Source organism: Labrus bergylta, chromosome 14 (genome assembly GCF_963930695.1).
Source record: "Labrus bergylta chromosome 14, fLabBer1.1, whole genome shotgun sequence".
Lineage (NCBI taxonomy): Eukaryota > Metazoa > Chordata > Actinopteri > Labriformes > Labridae > Labrus > Labrus bergylta.
In genome coordinates this window covers 21575633-21597004 of record NC_089208.1, presented here as the reverse complement: position 1 = coordinate 21597004, position 21372 = coordinate 21575633, and the positions used below count along the sequence as shown (strand labels likewise).

General features: G+C 41.1%; 1 protein-coding gene and 1 long non-coding RNA gene across 4 annotated transcripts; both read left to right on the top strand.

Annotated features, from left to right (window-relative positions):
• Nucleotides 1–4218: 4218 nt before the first annotated feature.
• Nucleotides 4219–21014, top strand: dub (duboraya). The gene is made up of 7 exons (XM_020633289.3): nucleotides 4219–4378; nucleotides 17092–17181; nucleotides 19156–19224; nucleotides 19356–19424; nucleotides 19534–19782; nucleotides 19976–20416; nucleotides 20527–21014. The coding sequence occupies exons 1-7, from the start codon at nucleotides 4373–4375 to the stop codon at nucleotides 20554–20556; spliced, it is 954 nt and encodes a 317-aa protein (XP_020488945.1). The 5' UTR covers nucleotides 4219–4372; the 3' UTR covers nucleotides 20557–21014.
• On the top strand, nucleotides 5037–8062 carry LOC136182425 (uncharacterized). Of its 3 annotated transcripts, none has more exons than XR_010668689.1 (4): nucleotides 5037–5628; nucleotides 6881–6988; nucleotides 7168–7222; nucleotides 7574–8062. It is a non-coding gene; the product is annotated as an uncharacterized lncRNA (long non-coding RNA). The 3 variants fall into 3 exon arrangements; XR_010668690.1 differs by having other exon boundaries at nucleotides 6075–6988; XR_010668688.1 differs by having other exon boundaries at nucleotides 5037–6988.
• Nucleotides 21015–21372: the final 358 nt, after the last annotated feature.

Here is a 21372-nt window from a genome sequence, read left to right as displayed (position 1 = left end):
TGAGAATGCAAAGAATACTTTTCTGCATGATAAAAACAAAGAGGAAGTGTGGGAACAGACAAAGAACTGCCATATATACACTGCCTGGCCAAAAACAAGATCACACTCTAATATTTCATTGGACCGCCTTTAGCTTTGATTACGGCACGCATTCGCTGTGGCATTGTTTTGATAAGCTTCTGCAATGTCACAAGATTTATTTCCGTCCAGTGTTGCATTAATTTTTCACCAAGATCTTGTATTGATGATGGGAGAGTCTTTCCACTGCGCAAAGTCTTCTCCAGCACATCCCAAAGATTCTCAATGGGGTTAAGGTCTGGACTCTGTGGTGGCTAATCCATGTGTGAAAATGATGTCTCACGCTCCCTGAACCACTCATTCATAATTTGAGCCCAATGAATCCTGGCATTGTCATCTTGGAATATGCCCGTGCCATCAGGGAAGAAAAAAATCCATTGATGGAATAACCTGGTCATTCAGTATATTCAGGTAGTCAGCTGACCTCATTCTTTGGGCACATAATGTTGCTGAACCTAGACCTGACCAACTTGCAGCAACCCCAGATCATAGCACTGCCCCCACAGGCTTGTACAGTAGGCACTAGACATGATGGGTGCATCACTTCATCTGCCTCTCTTCTTACCCTGATCACTCTAGAACAGGGTAAATCTTCCTTCCAGTTTTTAATAATGTGTTGGACAGTTCTTAACCCAATTTCAGTAGCTTCTGTAATCTCCTTAGATGTTTTCTCTGCTTGATGCATGCCAATGATTTGACCCTTCTCAAACAGACTAACATCTTTTCCACAACCACATGATGGGTCTTTCAACATAGTAGTTTAAGAAATGAGAAGCTACTCATTGCATCAGTTGTGGTTAAATAACTTGTTGCCAGCTGAAAGATAATCACCCATACAGTAATTATCCAATGGGAGGCTCTTACCTATGTGCTTAGTTAAATCCAGGTGGCGACTTTTTTTTGGACAGACAGTGTATATAAAGGTGAACTGGAGTAAGAGCCTACAGGTAGCCAGAGCCCGCCATCCAACCCGAGAGTACGACTCACAATGAGTCAGAGCTTTACAGTTTGTAATGAACCTCGAGGACGAGTGGTAGGCTGTGCATATTCAAAACATCACCAGAGTCTGAAACAGTTAAAACAGCTGCAGCAAGAAGACAATATTTTACATTCAAAGAAAAACACAGCAACAGTTTCAGCCTCAGCATTTTCACCAGAGACAGAACATGTGGTTTGAAATGAAGGGACAAATCACTGACTCTACCAGCAGGTTTTTGTAAGAGTTTACAACCTCAGTCTCTTTTCCACCAGCAGGGAAAACCATAAGTGCATTTAGTGACCCGGTCTGCAACATAAGCTCGGTCTTATCTGCATTTAAAACAGGTGGACTGACATGCCGCCATCTTGGATCTCAAGATGTTTTACAACAAAGGACAAATCTTTTCTGAGTCTGAGTTATCAAGCACCGAGTCTTCATGTTTCATGTCACAACCTACACAAACGTGTTAGAGTCCGGTCCAAAGACAAGTCCCAACTGAAACCTACGAGTCCCAAGACAAGTCCCTGGACAATAGGTCTTAATCAAAAGTTAAGACGCCTCTGGAATATAATAAGTCGAGTGTCAAATCCCAAAAGAGAGAATAACAGATCCCAACATTATGACCAACAAATCCAGAGTCAAGGCCCAAGTCAAGACAATAGTTCAAAGGTCAAATTCCAACTCTTCACACCAAATCTGGTATGAAGCCCATCAAGTCACAGGTCAAATCCCAAGACAAGCCCGTAGTCATACCCAAAGAAAGATACTGTAGTCCTGCAGATCCCCAGACAAGATAAAAAATTCCAGAGACATGCCCAATTCAAGACCTTCAAAGCCCCAAATCAAGACATCAAATCTGTCTCGTTAGCAATATGTAACTCTGACTCCTAGTGTTTAAAATGGGTACTGCAGTCCAAATTCTAAACATTGTAGAGAGCTGTCTCCCCCCGCCCTCTCCTCTCTAGAGTCGATGCTCACGCAAGTTGCCATGTGGTGAACAATGAAGCTTCAGTGTTTAGCCAGCTCCGCATCAGTCTGTAAACATTTCTGCGTTCTAACCTCTCTCCATTTTTCAAAAGCATCTCCAATATTGATCCTAGTTTGAGCACGTTTCTGCTCGTGGAGCTTATTAGAAACATGCAGAGGCTTTTTAGGTCGGGTACAATCACTTCTATCTGAACCAGTTCTCTTGCCCGCTTCCATCACTGCAACACCTGTTGACCTGATAACTGCTGTCATATCAGGAAAACCGAGGGGCGTCCAAAACGGCCTTAAAACCGCCTACCTTCTCTGATCCAAACAAATCCAGAGCATTTAGGACCAGAATCTAAAGTTAGAAGGAGGACATACTGGCTGCTTCATTGTTGTCAGAGAAGACAGCACTTCAACATGGCATGTTTCCTTAATGATCATATAGTAAGGTTACTTTATCATCTCACTCTCTACACATCTTACTGATTGCTCCTCTAAATTCTGCTCTTTCTGTTTTCTTGTGTAACTGACAGAAGCTGTTGTTGTGTAACATCTCTCTGAACACACAAACGTTCTCCTTATAAGGTTTCTTTCTTCATAAAGCAGCTTTTCTTCCTGTCTTCTTCATTCCTCCTCCCACGTCCTGCTCCGACCACAAGCCCGCCCTGATTGGTCAGAAGATAAAATACACCTGAAAAAAAGAGGTGGGGTTTATCCTACAAACAGCTTTTTGTTTGTCAGATTATCTGTAAGAATCTTTAAAAACAGTTTTGCATCCCAGAGAGGAAACAGCAGCGTGTACCTCAGAGCTGATGAACACTTTCTGGCTCTGCTTGTGTAATCAGTAGAAAGTCGGTGAAAACTCAGAAGTGAAGAAACACAAAAGCAGAAATGAAAGACAAGTTTTTCTCCAGTCGAGTGGCTCAACTTCCCTTCAGAGAGCAGAAAGCATCCTGCAGAGCAGCATCAGGCTGCAGCTCCTTGTCATCGCATTCACCACAACATCTGAAACACATATCGTACTGTAGACGAGTGAGGACTGATGTCCACGTGGTTTCTAACGAGCGCTGGTATCCAAAAAGAACAAAATCTTTAAAATAAACGATAAACCTTCAGTCATACTTTGATTTCAAAGCTTCCCAAGGCTAACCAGTGAGAGCACTGTCTATGTATAAATGTAAGTGACCTGAATATTTCCTGCTGTGTTCTCACATTAGCTCCGAGTTCACAGGGACATTTTTAGGATACTGGCAGAAAAACTATTGGGTAAAGACGGAGTGTAAAGTTTGATTAATTCTGTTCACACCTGCAACTCATCATGAAAACTTCAGAATGTTTTGTGCAAAGTGTGAAAACAGCAAAACTCTGAAAGTGCCATCAGTGGACTGGGAGTCTTAATGGACTTAATAATGAATCTCTAAATTCATCTATCCATCCATTATCTATACTATTATGATCAGGGTCGCTGGAGCTGATCCCAGCTGTCATTGGATGAGAGGCCGGCTTACACCCTGGACTGGTCGCCAGCCAATCACAGGGCTGACATATAGAGACAGACAACCAGCCACACAGAGAGGCTCTGGTCAGACAGGGATTCTAACCAGGAACCTCCTCGCTGTGAGGCAACAGTGCTAACCACTGCACCACCGTGCACAGTAAAAACAAATATTAAAGAGTGAATGGGCGCTCTGCAGACGTAATTTAATCATATCAGTGCATGCGTGTTGGATCAGTAGTTGTGTTATTGTTGCTTTGGGGTCAAATGCCCAAGCCTCCTTTATTTTTTGCCATCTTTATTTTTGTGCAGTTCGCGGTGTGGGTTCACAACGTCTGACATTACTGGTGTAACAGTTAAGTTCAATGGACCCGCTCATGACGTTAACATCACAAAGAAAGAAAGAAAGGTTGAATATTTAGGTGTAAAACTAAATTGTGTTATCACAATTTGTGTTGTGTTTTTGCAAACCATCATGCAATAACCTCATTCAGCTGGGCCCCAGAAAGCCCTCACCTCCATGAGCGGTCTTGCTTGTGTTTAGTAAAGTTTTGTTGAATCGAGCCGTCTGATTGGTTTCTGTGTCAGAGTCGAAATTAATCAGATTTTTATGAATCAACATGAAGCTGCAGAACGAGCGACTGAGGAATGACAGACATGTGACAGAACATGAGCTGCTGTGTGTGTGTGTGTGTGTGAGTGTGAGTGTGAGTGTGAGTGTGAGTGTGTGTGTGAGTGTGTGTGTGTGTGTGTGTGTGTGGTGACTCAGCTTCTATATTTAACCTGCAGGCAGACTCGCGCTCAAACATACTCGGCATAAACTTGAACGCTGACAGACGACGAGCAGGATGGAGGTAAAACACACAACTTTTCTCTGCTGCTGCTCAGTGTGTATGTGTGTGAGTGAGAGTGTGTGTGTGTGTGTGTTTTCTCTTGGAAGATGAAAAAGTTTAGTTTAGCTGGAACTTTCAACTTTGTTTCTTAAAAACAGCACTTGTCTACTTAATGTTTTGTTGTTTTTGATCCAATAATAAAAAAAGAATCTGCAGGTTGAGAGTGTGTGTGTGTGTGTGTGTGTGTGTGTGTGTGTGTGTGTGTGTGTGTGTGTGTGTGTGTGTGTGTGTGTGTGTGTGTGTGTGTGTGTGTGTGTGTGTGTGTGTGTGTGTGTGTGACAGCGTGTTTAGCAGCTGTGTGATGAAGTTAAACTTTGCATCAGATTTCATCAACATGCTCATCGTGTTTGTGCAGCACGGGTGTCGTCCGCTCTTTTAGAGCAGAATGATTTTCCTTCTAATCTCGACTGTTGACGTCTGTTTGGACGTTTGATGGCTGTTTGGATGTTTGATGACTGTTTGGACGTTTGATGACTGTTTGGACGTTTGATGACTGTTTGGACGTTTGATGACTGTTTGGATGTTTGATGACTGTTTGGACGTTTGATGACTGTTTGGACGTTTGATGGCTGTTTGGATGTTTGATGACTGTTTGGACGTTTGATGGCTGTTTGGATGTTTGATGACTGTTTGGACGTTTGATGGCTGTTTGGATGTTTGATGACTGTTTGGACGTTTGATGACTGTTTGGATGTTTGATGACTGTTTGGATGTTTGATGACTGTTTGGACATTTGATGACTGTTTGGACCATAGACTGTAAAAATAATGGACGGGACAAGGTCCCCGGTCTAGTGAAGCTTTTATTTTTAGAGCTCCCCCTACTGACTGGCTGCAGTATAGGTCATAAACCCCGCCTCCTCAATGATAACAGACGGGATGTGGGTCAAACTGTAAAGCTAAAATACTCGTCACATAATTTTTTTTCAAACCTAAACTCTGCTGTGATCATTAGTTATTATCACCCTACATTGTGTTCAAGTGCTCATTTTTCTGTGAAGTTTGTTTTAAATAAGTTATTTGAGGTTGAAAAACGGGATTTTACGTCATATTTGACGATGATTGACAGCCACTGATCTTGCGTAGCTCTCTTTGTGAATAACAAATGTTACGTTCAGTTTTTTCATCTTTTTTGAGCTGGAAAATGAGTTGTTCTGCAGTAAACTGTTCTAACCGACCTGTGGGAGCTAAGGGATCTTTGCAGTTCTTTCGGTAAGTAAAAAAGTGATTTATGTGTCATTGGTTAAAGTCGTTATCTAGCTAGCTAACACATAAGCAGTCTAAGGTTAGCTGAAATGTTGTAAAGCTAGGTTACTTATCCAGCAGGATTTATCTTTTTATTTTATTTTATGAAATGAGCAAACCTAATAACTGACATGCTATGTTTCTTGATATTGTTATATTGTTATTGTGATTGAAATTGTATTTAAAACCAAGAATCGTAATATAAAATCCGCTCATAGATGTGGTTCATTGACTGTACAGTTATTCTACAGCAAAAATAAAAACGTCTGGTAAAGTTTCAAAAAAGTATCGAGGGCAAAAACAAAGTCACATAATTGTAATCTGGCCTGCATCATTACTAATGTGAACATGTTTACAGTCTGAGTGATAAGTGGGCTATACCGAGAGTAACAGGTTGTACTTTCACCGTGCAGGCTGAAATTCATAGGACTATATACGAGGGTAGAATATTTCTCTATGTATCCAGATAAAACTAAAGGTAAGCTCGGATTTAATATAACTGTTACTGATTTAAGAGACTAACCGAAACGTGAACGCAAACATCAACAACCGGCGTTGGTGTAATGTAATATTAACCGAGCATCATGCTGCTTAAACTGATAAATATTCTGCATTGTCTTCCACACACGACCAATTCAACAGTCACAAGTTGATCATATTGTAAATTTATGACGCTCATTGAGAAATTGTTCTAAAAATTGACAAAACCTGACAAACATTGCGGTGATTGTGACTGTGTCTGTATTTATCACCTTTGAAAGGAAGGTGTTAATGCAGGAGACCAGTGTTACACACAACATTCTGCTGTTATTGTAGTTAGGAGGAGACATAGGCACAATAAAAGAAGGCATAAAGATCGCGTTTTCCCCACACATGTTAATATGTTTTAAATGTCATGCATTTATTTTTGATTTCGCTTCAATAATCGTTAACGAAGAGAAACACCATGATTAAACTACAGGCTATTGTTGCCTTTACCACACAGTCACACCATCCGCACAGCTGATCCAGGATTTACTGTAGCATCTTTTACAGCACTAAAAGGTCATGTACAGGCAAACAGAGAGAAGGGAAAAGAAACAATCTGTGCTCTCAAATAACAAAGCAGTCTCAAATCTTTTTGAGGAATTACAGCTAATTTTTTTTTACTTTGCATACAGTACATCCTCTGATAAATAAAGTGAAGTACTTTGATTGCATTTCTGTGGTGTTCCTGTAGGTGACCATGATGCAGCCAGACTGAAGCAGCAGGTTGTGAAGGTGGACACCATCATCTTGTCTTTGCAGTGCTGATTCTGAAGAGAACGCCTTCACATAGGACTCAAAGGTAAAATGATCTCTCATATGATTGGACCGTGTTATTGTAACTGCTATCGGCATCAAAGTAATTTTAGTAACAATTTATAATCCTTCCTAAAATGTAAGGAAGACTAGCAGAAGATTTTAACAGCCTCTATGGTTCTGCAAGAAGTTCATGTTTAAATTGTTCTTCTTTCTGTCTTCCAGGAAATCAATGCCCAAAGGAAACAGCAGTCCAGACTCTGATTCCAGCTCCGATGAGGTTCTGCACACAAATTGGCTGTCTGATTACCTGAGAATATTTAAGATTAGTTTAATTCATCAGGCTGGCCCATGTGATGACAGTTTAAAATAATCTTCAATAGAAAGTGGCAGGAACACTTTTGGCTTCAAACATAAATTCATAAAGCTGATCATATTATTGAATTCATCATGTCTTATTATATATTTTGTTTTTCCTCATAAATAGTTATCCTGTCTTAAAAACAAACTTTAGAACCTGAAGCTTAGCAGGACCTGAGGACAGATCTGATTTCAGGTCTGAGGCATAAACATCACAGTAAAATTCATTATACTTTACATTTAACTCTGTGATTGTTTTTCTTTATTACAGAAGATGCTCTCAGATTCAGATCCATCAGCAACCCCTGACAACATGGAGGACTCGTCCCCTGAGCGTTTCCTGTCCTCTCTCGATGGAGTTCTTCTCTTCAGTTATTAACTCTTGAAAACAGCAGCACAAAATGCCAGACTGTTTGACAAGTCTGTGATTGAATAAATTGAAATGGAATCTCTTGCATATATTGCTATGCTTATTGGCTTTAAATGTTTAATATTAAATAAGTTTGAAGGCCATTTATCTCAGATGAGCCCGGCTGTGACAAGCTAAGCTCGTCTGTTAGCTTTGCTGTTGTCTTAGCTGTTGTTGGTCAAGAAGAAATTAATGTCAGTTCAAGGTCTTTTCAAATGTGAACTATAAACTTAACTGCTAAATTATTTTACTGTGACCAACACGTTGTACTCCAGTTAATCAGAGACAGTCATATCAGATTTTTAAAAAGTTTATTTAAACATTTTATTAAAAGAAATCTTCAATAAACAACCCCTGGCTTCATTAACTATGTGGAAAATAAGTAAGGGAGACCATCAGGTCGAACTGCTGGGACATAGGAGAAAGTATAAAAAATAATTTAACAAAGAAATCCAAACAAAAATCAAATAAAGTAAAGAGATCCTGGATGATTGTTTGACTGTTAAACTATGATGGAAAAGCAAATCCAACACAACCCTCCAGCATCTGGCCTTTCAAACACAGGGCAACATCATGTTAAGAAAAATAAATTAAATATTGACCTGGATCTCTGTGTTTTATCTGAGGATGACTATGGTAGCCTTCTCACTGTTCACTGTCACAGATGAAGGTTGAAATTAGTCATTTTTAGGTTCTGTTGACTGTAAAATGGAAAAGAAAACATCACCTTTCTATTTAATATTTAGCTGGTGTATGACTCAGTGTGATTTTTATTTTAGAAGACTGTATTGTTAACAATATCTTGTTTTGACAATCACAGGATATAAACTTTTAACAGATGATTTTAACTTACACTTCACCTCTGTGGAAGATGTCAGACCAGCTGCTTTTATCTCTTCTTTGCCTAAATGAAAATACAAAAAACAATTGATTTACTGTTCACTTAAATATATTAGAAAAGCAGACTTGAATCACATTGCAGACTATCAGTTTCTTACAGAATACAACATATCTTACCACCTGTAGCCTACGGTCTGTGGTGCTAACCTAGCTTAAATATAGCTTAAATATAGAACGATTTCGTTAAAAACAGAGGACCCAGCAGCCCACGTATTTTCAGTACTGATCAAAATAGCGGGATTTTTAAAAACACAGTGTGTTTAAATATTAGACTTTGAATACGGTGGTTTGTTGAACTTACACATTTCTTCATCGTAGACCGGCAGAGCGCTTTCGGCGTAACTGGGCTGCGTAAGTCATCAGGGCAGTACGCTAAGTGGGCGGGGCGTGTTACCAGGGCTCCTGCCCCCGGACCCTACTGCGCAGACTCTGGCTCCAAATGACGTCAAAATTGCAAGATGGAAGCGCCACTAAGCGGCGTATTTTGGCTTCAAGAACGTTAAGTGGGAACAGCTACAGTGCGCGCCCACTGGTTTGGACGTTTGATGACTGTTTGGACGTTTGATGACTGTTTGGACGATTGATGACTGTTTGGATGTTTGATGACTGTTTGGACGTTTGATGACTGTTTGGACGTTTGATGACTGTTTGGACGTTTGATGACTTTTTGGATATTTGATGACTGTTTGGACATTTGATGACTGTTTAGACGTTTGATGACTGTTTGGACGATTGATGACTGTTTGGATGTTGATGACTGTTTGGATGTTTGATGACTGTGGATGTTTGATGACTGTTTGGACGTTTGATGACTGTTTTGGATGTTTGATGACTGTTTGGATGTTTGATGACTGTTTGGACATTTGATGACTGTTTGGACGTTTGATGACTGTTTGGATGTTTGATGACTGTTTGGACCTTTGATGACTGTTTGGAAGTTTGATGACTGTTTGGATGTTGATGACTGTTTGGACCTTTGATGACTGTTTGGACCTTTGATGACTGTTTGGATGTTGATGACTGTTTGGACCTTTGATGACTGTTTGGACCTTTGATGACTGTTTGGATGTTTGATGACTGTTTGGACATTTGATGACTGTTTGGACGTTTGGACGTTTGATGACTTTTTGGATATTTGATGACTGTTTGGATGTTTGATGACTGTTTGGACATTTGATGACTGTTTAGACGTTTGATGACAGTTTGGATGTTGATGACTGTTTGGATGTTTGATGACTGTTTGGACATTTGATGACTGTTTGGACGTTTGATGACTGTTTGGATGTTTGATGACTGTTTGGACCTTTGATGACTGTTTGGACGTTTGATGACTGTTTGGATGTTTGATGACTGTTTGGACCTTTGATGACTGTTTGGACGTTTGATGACTGTTTGGACGTTTGATGGCTGTTTGGATGTTTGATGACTGTTTGGACATTTGATGACTTTTTGGATGTTTGATGACTGTTTGGATGTTTTATGACTGTTTGGACATTTGATGACTGTTTGGACGTTTGATGACTGTTTGGACGTTTGATGGCTGTTTGGATGTTTGATGACTGTTTGGACGTTTGATGACTGTTTGGATGTTGATGACTGTTTGGACCTTTGATGACTGTTTGGACCTTTGATGACTGTTTGGACCTTTGACGACTGTTTAGACGTTGGATGACGGTTTGGATGTTTTATGACTGTTTGGACCTTTGATGACTGTTTGGATGTTTGATGACTGTTTGGATGTTGATGACTGTTTGGACCTTTGATGACTGTTTGGACCTTTGATGACTGTTTGGACCTTTGACGACTGTTTAGACGTTGGATGACGGTTTGGATGTTTTATGACTGTTTGGAAATTTGATGACTGTTTGGACGTTTGATGGCTGTTTGATGACTGTTTGGACCTTTGATGACTGTTTGGATGTTTGATGGCTGTTTGGACGTTTGATGACTGTTTGGGCGTTTGATGGCTGTTTGGACGTTTGATGGCTGTTTGGACGTTTGATGGCTGTTTGGATGTTTGATGGCTGTTTGGACGTTTGATGACTGTTTGGGCGTTTGATGGCTGTTTGGACCTTTGATGACTGTTTGGATGTTTGATGGCTGTTTGGACGTTTGATGACTGTTTGGGCGTTTGATGGCTGTTTGGACGTTTGATGACTGTTTGGATGTTGATGACTGTTTGGACCTTTGATGACTGTTTGGGCGTTTGATGGCTGTTTGGACGTTTGATGGCTGTTTGGATGTTTGATGACTGTTTGGACCTTTGATGACTGTTTGGACGTTTGATGACTGTTTGGATGTTGATGACTGTTTGGACCTTTGATGACTGTTTGGACCTTTGATGACTGTTTGGACCTTTGATGACTGTTTGGATGTTTGATGACTGTTTGGATGTTTGATGACTGTTTGGATGTTTGATGACTGTTTGGACCTTTGATGACTGTTTGGATGTTTGATGACTGTTTTGATGTTTGATGACTGTTTGGACGTTTGATGGCTGTTTGGATGTTTTATGACTGTTTGGACATTTGATGACTGTTTGGATGTTGGATGTCTGTTTGGATGTTGATGACTGTTTGGACCTTTGATGACTGTTTGGACGTTTGATGACTGTTTGGAAGTTTGATGGCTGTTTTGATGTTTGATGACTGTTTGGACGTTTGATGGCTGTTTGGATGTTTTATGACTGTTTGGACATTTGATGACTGTTTGGATGTTGGATGTCTGTTTGGATGTTGATGACTGTTTGGACCTTTGATGACTGTTTGGACGTTTGATGACTGTTTGGAAGTTTGATGGCTGTTTTGATGTTTGATGACTGTTTGGACGTTTGATGACTGTTTGGATGTTGATGACTGTTTGGGCCTTTGATGACTGTTTGGACCTTTGACGACTGTTTAGACGTTTGATGACGGTTTGGATGTTTGATGACTGTTTGGACATTTGATGACTGTTTGGATGTTTGATGACTGTTTGGAAGTTTGATGACTTTTTGGACCTTTGATGACTCTTTAGACATTTGATGACTTTTTGGATATTTGATGACTGTTTGGATGTTTGATGACTGTTTGGAAGTTTGATGACTTTTTGGACCTTTGATGACTGTTTAGACATTTGATGACTGTTTGGATGTTTGATGACTGTTTGGATGTTTGATGACTGTTTGGACGTTTGATGACTGTTTGGATATTTGATGACTGTTTGGATGTTTGTTGACTGTTTTGATGTTTGATGACTGTTTGGATGTTTGATGACTGTTTGGATATTTGATGACTGTTTGGATGTTTGATGACTGTTTTGATGTTTGATGACTGTTTGGACCTTTGATGACTGTTTGGATGTTTGATGGCTGTTTGGATGTTTGATGACTGTTTGGACATTTGATGACTGTTTGGATGTTTGATGACTGTTTGGACCTTTGATGACTGTTTGATGTTTGATGGCTGTTTGGATGTTTGATGGCTGTTTGGACGTTTGATGACTGTTTGGGCGTTTGATGGCTGTTTGGACCTTTGATGACTGTTTGGATGTTTGATGGCTGTTTGGACGTTTGATGACTGTTTGGGCGTTTGATGGCTGTTTGGACGTTTGATGACTGTTTGGATGTTGATGACTGTTTGGACCTTTGATGACTGTTTGGGCGTTTGATGGCTGTTTGGACGTTTGATGGCTGTTTGGATGTTTGATGACTGTTTGGACCTTTGATGACTGTTTGGACGTTTGATGACTGTTTGGATGTTGATGACTGTTTGGACCTTTGATGACTGTTTGGACCTTTGATGACTGTTTGGACCTTTGATGACTGTTTGGATGTTTGATGACTGTTTGGATGTTTGATGACTGTTTGGATGTTTGATGACTGTTTGGACCTTTGATGACTGTTTGGATGTTTGATGACTGTTTTGATGTTTGATGACTGTTTGGACGTTTGATGGCTGTTTGGATGTTTTATGACTGTTTGGACATTTGATGACTGTTTGGATGTTGGATGTCTGTTTGGATGTTGATGACTGTTTGGACCTTTGATGACTGTTTGGACGTTTGATGACTGTTTGGAAGTTTGATGGCTGTTTTGATGTTTGATGACTGTTTGGACGTTTGATGGCTGTTTGGATGTTTTATGACTGTTTGGACATTTGATGACTGTTTGGATGTTGGATGTCTGTTTGGATGTTGATGACTGTTTGGACCTTTGATGACTGTTTGGACGTTTGATGACTGTTTGGAAGTTTGATGGCTGTTTTGATGTTTGATGACTGTTTGGACGTTTGATGACTGTTTGGATGTTGATGACTGTTTGGGCCTTTGATGACTGTTTGGACCTTTGACGACTGTTTAGACGTTTGATGACGGTTTGGATGTTTGATGACTGTTTGGACATTTGATGACTGTTTGGATGTTTGATGACTGTTTGGAAGTTTGATGACTTTTTGGACCTTTGATGACTCTTTAGACATTTGATGACTTTTTGGATATTTGATGACTGTTTGGATGTTTGATGACTGTTTGGAAGTTTGATGACTTTTTGGACCTTTGATGACTGTTTAGACATTTGATGACTGTTTGGATGTTTGATGACTGTTTGGATGTTTGATGACTGTTTGGACGTTTGATGACTGTTTGGATATTTGATGACTGTTTGGATGTTTGTTGACTGTTTTGATGTTTGATGACTGTTTGGATGTTTGATGACTGTTTGGATATTTGATGACTGTTTGGATGTTTGATGACTGTTTTGATGTTTGATGACTGTTTGGACCTTTGATGACTGTTTGGATGTTTGATGGCTGTTTGGATGTTTGATGACTGTTTGGACATTTGATGACTGTTTGGATGTTTGATGACTGTTTGGACCTTTGATGACTGTTTGATGTTTGATGACTGTTTGGATGTTTGATGACTGTTTGGATGTTTGATGACTGTTTTGATGTTTGATGACTGTTTGGACGTTTGATGACTGTTTGGAAGTTCGATGACTGTTTTGATGTTTGATGACTGTTTGGATGTTTGATGACTGTTTTGATGTTTGATGACTGTTTGGACGTTTGATGACTGTTTGGATGTTTGATAACTGTTTTGATGTTTGATGACTGTTTGGATGTTTGATGACTGTTTGGACGTTTGATGACTGTTTGGATATTTGATGACTGTTTGGATGTTTGATGACTGTTTTGATGTTTGATGACTGTTTGGACCTTTGATGACTGTTTGGATGTTTGATGGCTGTTTGGATGTTTGATGGCTGTTTTGATGTTTGATGACTGTTTGGACATTTGATGACTGTTTGGATGTTTGATGACTGTTTGGACCTTTGATGACTGTTTGGACGTTTGATGGCTGTTTGGACGTTTGATGGCTGTTTTGGATGTTTGATGACTGTTTGGATGTTTGATGACTGTTTTGATGTTTGATGACTGTTTGGACGTTTGATGACTGTTTGGAAGTTCGATGACTGTTTGGACGTTTGATGACTGTTTGGACGTTTGATGACTGTTTGGACGTTTGATGACTGTTTGGAAGTTCGATGACTGTTTGGACGTTTGATGACTGTTTGGACGTTTGATGACTGTTTCGACATTTGATGACTGTTTGGATGAATTGATGTTTCTTAATTTTGAATTTTCCCACTGAAAGCCGGAATGTCGGATCTTTCCGACAGCCCTTGAATGCATCACAGGGTTGTGTTGTATCCCCGAAGATATTTTGCTGTGACGACCGTCTCTGACAGCCAACATGCAAACGATCCCACAGCTGACACGTTGTGAACACACACAGAGCGCTCACTGTTACTGACGGCTTCAGAAAGATATTTACATGTTTATTTATTTTCCATAAAGGCATCAATTCTTCTCTCATGGAGTTAAGTACACTATGACTGTGAAAACCTCATATCTTGGTGTCTTTGTCTGATTTAAAGTCAGAAATATATGATTGATTGAAGCTTTGGTAGCTTTTTAGCAGAGTGAATGTATTTCAATGAGACGCACCAGAAGGCTGTGAAAGACTAACAACAGGACGCTTGACGTTTGATAGAGAAGCTCCCTCTGTTATCCACTTCTTGTGGATTGTTATGATGCCAAGGAAAGAAGAAGGGAAGTAAGAAAGGTAGTGATATGATGCCAGTTAGTCCCCCACAGTCCCTAACAACCGTCTGTGTTCCTTAGTAACAGTGATGTGTAGGCTACACACTTTTAAAGTACGGCTCACAATTCAACAGAGAAATCCAATCCACCTGTATTCATAAAGCACATTTAAAGACAACACAAGTCGCTGCACAATGAAACACAGTGGAGTACGTTTAGAGACGAGCTGCAGCGTTTTCGAACACATTTAGACGCTCAGCTTTAACAGCAACATGAAGAGCGTTTGAATAATGGAGACGTGTGGCGATCGAAACGAGCACAAGCTTCTTAAAGTCAGTGAAATGTTCTTTACTGTCTGACTAAATCAATTTCACTGCCGGGTAAGAGAGCACTGATTTCTATTTTTTTTAAACAACCAATCACAACTTTTGAAAGAATGTGTAAAACCTATCAACGTGGTCGACCACGCCTCCTCACTTAGATCAAAGCTTCTGTCCCTTCTCGCTCCTAAACTACGAACACAGACGTGAGGTTTCACCCTGCACATGAGTCACCACTGAGGTCAATCCCTCGTCCACTCCCTTGTGGTCACTCTGACCTGCGACTGAGTTTGTGTGAAAGGTGCTAATATGTAATATAAATATTAATAAAGTTGAATATAGATTGATTATAATAAATACTGTGAACGTAATAAAGATTTCTGCAAATCACGTGAGCCTGAAAGAAATGTAGCCGTGTTTTTACAGAAAAACAGACAACAGTTTTATCTGCAAATAAAAAGGATAGCACACAGACACACACACACACACACACACACACACACACACAGACACACAGAAACACACACAGAAACACACACAAAAACACACACAGACACACACACACACACAGACACACACACACACACACACACACACACACACACACACACACACACACACACACACACAGAAACACACACACACACACATACTACACACAGCTGTTGACATGAGGTTGATCCTCGTCCATGTCAGCTGAAGGTCTCACATTGCTGACATTCAACAGATAATGAAGCCACATTGCAGAGGACACACACACACACACACACACACACACAAATACACACTAACACACACACACACACACACACAGAGTGTTGCTCATTCTTTTCCGCGTGTCGTCGACCTAAACTGAAGGCAGAAAGTGAGAGAAAACTACCGTTAAACCACATCCTCTTCGTGTGTGTGTGTGTGCGTGTGCATCTTCTATAGAACACAAACCAATTGTGTGTCATAATTTTAGCCGCCATGTTTACAGTTTTTTCCAATTGCTAACACACTAAAATGACATGCATAGCACAATTATTTAAACTGACACACAGAGAGCAAAACCTCTTCTCAAGTCTCCAAAAGTCTAAACACATTTTCTGCTTTACACACATTTTGCACTTTTTAAATGCACTGAACACGGTTCTCTGCATAAGACACAACAATCTGACATAAAGTCACATGTTTGCCATTTCAAAACACTGCCATTCAAAATGACACTACATGAGCTAATTGGCTATATATGTGCTACCTGGCCAAACACCTCAATGGTTAATTGTTATCACTTCAATCAGGAAGTAAGCACTATGAAAAGACCACAAGTGAGCATCTTTTTTTTACAACAATGGAAGACATTGCAGAGAGAGGATGAGGAAGAGGGAGGGTGAGAATGAGAGGGGGAGGAAGAGTGTGAGGTAGGGGTAGAGCTGGTAGAGGAGTTCATGGCCAAAGAAGACAACAACTTTCAAATGAAATCAGAGCAACCTTAGTTGATCATGTCATCAAGCATGGGCTGACAATGCGAGAGGCTGGACAGAGATCAGCCCAACTTGAGCCGTTTTACTGTACTGGTATATGTAGCACTGACTTGTTTGGTGAAAAATAAAAAAATAAATGTTTGAACAGCATGTGTGTGTATCTGCAAATATTTCTGTGCATGTGAACAATCTGAAGAATTTTCTACAATTTGAACTATTTTAGTATTATGGCAAAGAATACTAAAGATGAGAATGCTTTTCATTATGCCCGACAGTGTGTAGTTGGTTAGACAAAAATCTGGTAATATGAATGAAGTGTGTGCCATTTGGTGCAAAAGCTCTATTTTGATATAAATATAATGCTATATGTAGTTTTGGTTGCAGTGCTTCATTATGCAGGATATATGAGGTATTTTGCAGTTTGGGTGTGTGGTTTTGTGAATTTTGGTATTTTGATAAAACCAGCCTAGTTTGCAAAATTGTGTTTTAGCAATTGGAAAAAACTGTAAGATGTTTTTCTTTTTATTAACAAACTTTATCTTCTCTTCCTCCCTCCCTCCCTCCCTCCTCCCTCCTCCCTCCATTCTACCTTCCTTCCTTCCCTCCCTCAGGAGGAAGCTCTGCCACGACGCTCTGTGGCTGACCTCGCAGGACGATTTAAAGGCTTGGCTCCTCCACAGGATGCTGCTGGAGAGAAAACAGTGAGTTTAAAACATAATCTGTGAATAACACACAAACACACACCTGAGTATGGATGCAAGCTGCATGGGCGGAGTCACAGAGGGGGCCATGGAGGGCACAGGGCCCTAAGATCTGCTCGGCCACCCCTGTTGGATCCAAAACCCTTCTGCCACAGAATCCTCGATATGTTAGCATTTCTAAGAACAAAGTCAGAGACACAAAGAAGCAAAACAGCGGCAAAGAGACTCAAAGGGACGACGAGATAACTTTAAAGAGACAAACGACCAAAGAGAGACCCCCGAGATAATAAAGAGATCCAAACAGACCACAAATAAACATGAAAGAACCACATGAGACGCAAACCCACTGCTGAAAAGGACAAAAAAGAGACACATAAAACATCCACTGTCAAATATAACATAATGAAAGAGTCTTTAAAGGTCACATATTCTGTAAAATCCTCTTCTCCATGTTCCTCTAACACTAATATGTGTCCCTAGTCTGTCTACAAACCCCCCCGATGATGAGAGAAGTCCATCCTCTCCGTCTTTTCCCTGCTCCACTTTTCAGAAAATGTGTGCTCAAACAGCCGTTTGGAAATTTTCCCTTCATGACATCACAAAGGGCAGTAACCCCTCCCCCAGGTGGGTGACACTCCCACAGCTAGGTGTTTGTTCTGCCCTTTTGAGTCTGCTTTCTCACCGTAAACAATAGGACATGGAGCGATAAAGCCCGACACACCCAAGCCCTTCCAGAGAGGGGGCGTGGTCAGACACAGCTCATTTACATTTAAAGGTACAGACACAGAAACAGCCTGTTCTAAGCAGGCCTGAAATAGAGGGGTTTATAGACATGATCAAATATAGGATCAGAGTGTATTTAGAACAAGACACTTCACACACATGTTTTGAGAAGCTCTGGCACTTATTTACTCTGGATGATGAGGATGATATGTGGCCTTTAAAGTCGTATTTTTGACGTTTAGTTAAAAACTGTGTCTGTAAAAACTGAGGTTACGGAGTGTCCTTGAAAGTGTCTCAGTGTGCGGCAGAGTTTCAACAGAAGTTTGTTGAAATAAAAACAGGAAATGAGGCAGGAAGTGCTTTGTGTGTGTGTTTGAACATGAACATGAAATAACATCTGTCAGTGTTTGTATGAAGACGACTCTCTGAAGCGTTTCACTTCATCATTTATGTTTGGCCTGAGAAAGAGGAGTAGATTATTCTTCTTTCTGCTTCTTTTCAGTCACGATTTGAGATCTTACTGTTTTGCTCAGTGAATGAATGAAATATGTTTAATTGAATAAAAATGTTCTTTATAGAGAAAATCTGAGGAAGTGCAGCTTTTAAACCAGGGAGAGAAGCTCTTACTGTAAATTGAAATAAAGAAACTCAGAAGTTGACTTTTCATCAGTCAGAGATGTCAGAGAAATCAATGTGTTTCTTGACGTTGTGTAGGATGAAGTCGCTCCTCGTGCCTTATTGCCTTTATTTGAAGTCTCTTTAAGTCCTTAAAGGAGCTGCAAGCTGGGAACATAAGTCCATTAAACTCCCATTAACCTGTCTGAACGCTCACCAGTTTGTCTGAGAGGAGGCGGTCTGAGCAGAGAAAAGTTAAAGGTCCAATCAGTAAGATGTGTAGTGAGTGAAATGATAAAGTGAGCTTACTATATGATCAGACATTAAGGAAACATGCTATGTTGAAGTGCTGGCTTCTCTGACAACAATGCAGCAGCCAGTATGTCCTCCTTCTAACTTTAGATTCTGTCCACCACATGGCAACCTGCGTGAGCATCGACTCTAGAGAGGAGGGGGCGGGGGAGACAGCTCTCTATGAAGTTTAGAATTTAGACTGTAGTACCCATATTAAACACTAGGTGTCAGAGTTACATATTGTGACAAACTTTTCTGGTGCACATATGATTGTTCCTTCTCTGATGTAGGTAACATGGTTCCAGAATGGAGGCTTAATAATACTGTTTGTTTGTTTACCAGGAGAAGCCGGTGAGACGACGGCCTCCTCGCTCCTTACAGATCCCAAAACCTCACGAAGACAACCAAGAGGTGAGACACAGATTACTTATTTTATCTCTGTAATCTTAACAGGAGAGGAGCCAAAAGGTGGGCCTGAGGGGTGACATGGGCCCTCAAACATAACACCAAATATGTGTGTGTGTGTGTGTGTGTGTGTTCAGCCTGAAGGTGTCACCTCTACTCTACCTGTTAAAGTCAAGAGGAACTCTGCTCTGATTGAGAAGCTGCAGGTGAGTCCAGGTGGTCCCTGTCAGTCTCTCTGTGTGCCCTCTGACATCACCGTGACATCACCGTGACATCACTGTGACATCACTGTGACATCACTGTCTCTCTGTGCAGGCCAACCTGGCGCTCTCTCCCACGGCGCTGCTCCCATCTCCAAAGAGCCCCGGCTTCAGGCTGCTGCCCCCCTCCTTTCCCCCTCAGTCACCTGTCTCTGCCCCTGTTACCACGGTAACCACCACCCCATCCACGCCAACCCCCCTAAGCCCTGTCGCCACCTCACCGTTAACCGAAGAGGAAGGTCCCGCCTCTTTTGAAGCCCCTCCCATCCCGGAGGAGGGGTCCATCCTGTCAAACATCAACAAGGTGAGTCACTGTTCTCTTCCTCAGGTTAAATCCAGCACTCTGATTGGTCTGGTTCCTGTGATGTAATCAAATAACAAATTCATGCTAACACCTGGGCAGGTATGTTCCTGCCTCTTAGAGTAACAGTTTTTACTTTACTAAGTCTGAATGAGGTGACCTCACCTGCCTGTCTTTGCTCTCATTGGTCCTCCAGAGTCGAGCTCGCCACTCCACCCGACGACGCCCTCCATCTCGCCGCCACAGGAAGACCAGCAGCGGAGACGAGGTGGGTCTGAGCTCGTCGAGTGAACAAGGAGACAAAAAGACAGACAGAGCAGAAGAAGAAGGAGTAGGGGAAGGAGTAGGAGAAGGAGGGCAGGATGAAGACAAAACAGGTGAGGTGAAGGAGGAAAAAACAGACGCTTCAATGAAAAATGAAACCCATGAAGAAGAGAAGTCGGAGATCGATGTAGAGTCCAGAGAAGATGACACAAAGGATGGAGCGATCCCATCCACAGGAGGAGGAGAGGAGGCATCTTCATCAAGGACAAGAGAGGAGGAGGAGGAGGCGGAGAAAAACTCAGGAGGAAAACATGAAGAAGAATCCACTGAAGGAGCAACAAACACGGAGAGCAGAGAAGAAGAAAAGAGCGCGGTGAGTGCTGACTTTCTGCTTCCCTGAGTCCTCTTCTTTGTCAAACAAACCTCTGCCTCAGATTTCACTTTGTTGGTGCATGTTTAATTGTTGTGTTTTCTCTCTCACAGGAGACGACGTGTCAGACATCATACTTATGAGACCCAGCAGGCAAGCAGAGCCCCTGCGATGCTGCGAGGGAGACCCTGCAGCTGTCTGAGAGTCTGGACTCTGTGCAGACGGACATTTAAATCAAATGTAGCTGCTGCGTTTGTTCGCTGCGGAGTGTCTTTATATCTAATGTAATGAAGATGACACCGACAGACTGAAGCAAATAGTCCTGTAAAGTGTGATGATGATGATGATGATGATGATGATGGTGTGTTTTTATATGTTCACTCTATGGTGGCCCTGAAGGTCAATTACATTCAATGAAACCCGAAAACTACTGTTGTAGTACTTGAAATCGGTCTTGGTCTCGAGACCACTTTTTGAAGGTCTGTCTTGTCTTGGTTTCAGACTGGGCGAACTCCAGATTTGAAATCAAGACCAGTGAAGACCTCCGCTGATAGGCTATTTTTTCACATCATTTTCCAATTAAAGTCTATTCTAAAATTCACATTTTTTCATCTCTGTCTATTTTCTGTTTTTTTTTGTTGAAATTTTCTCAAACTAGGATCAATATTGGAGATGCTTTTGAAAAATGGAAAGAGGTTAGAACACAGAAAGGTTTACAGACCGATGCAGCGCTGGATAAACACTGACGCTTCAGTGTCCACCACATAGCAACTTGCGTGAGCATCGACTCTAGAGAGGAGGGGGCGGGGGGAGACAGCTCTCTACAATGTTTAGAATTAGGACTGCAGTACCCATTTAAACCACTATAGGTGTCAGAGTTACATATTGCTCCTTTAAAGCGGAAAACACAGAGAGCAAGAGATTGACACGTCCCAGCTGTAATCAGCTGACAGCTTCTC

Bases quoted from the DNA above. Each gene is read 5' to 3' on its own strand.
- dub (XM_020633289.3), top strand. The intron at 19,225-19,355 runs GTGAGACACAGA...GTGTGTGTTCAG, and splicing joins CTCACGAAGACAACCAAGAG to CCTGAAGGTGTCACCTCTAC. The intron at 19,425-19,533 runs GTGAGTCCAGGT...CTCTCTGTGCAG, and splicing joins CTCTGATTGAGAAGCTGCAG to GCCAACCTGGCGCTCTCTCC.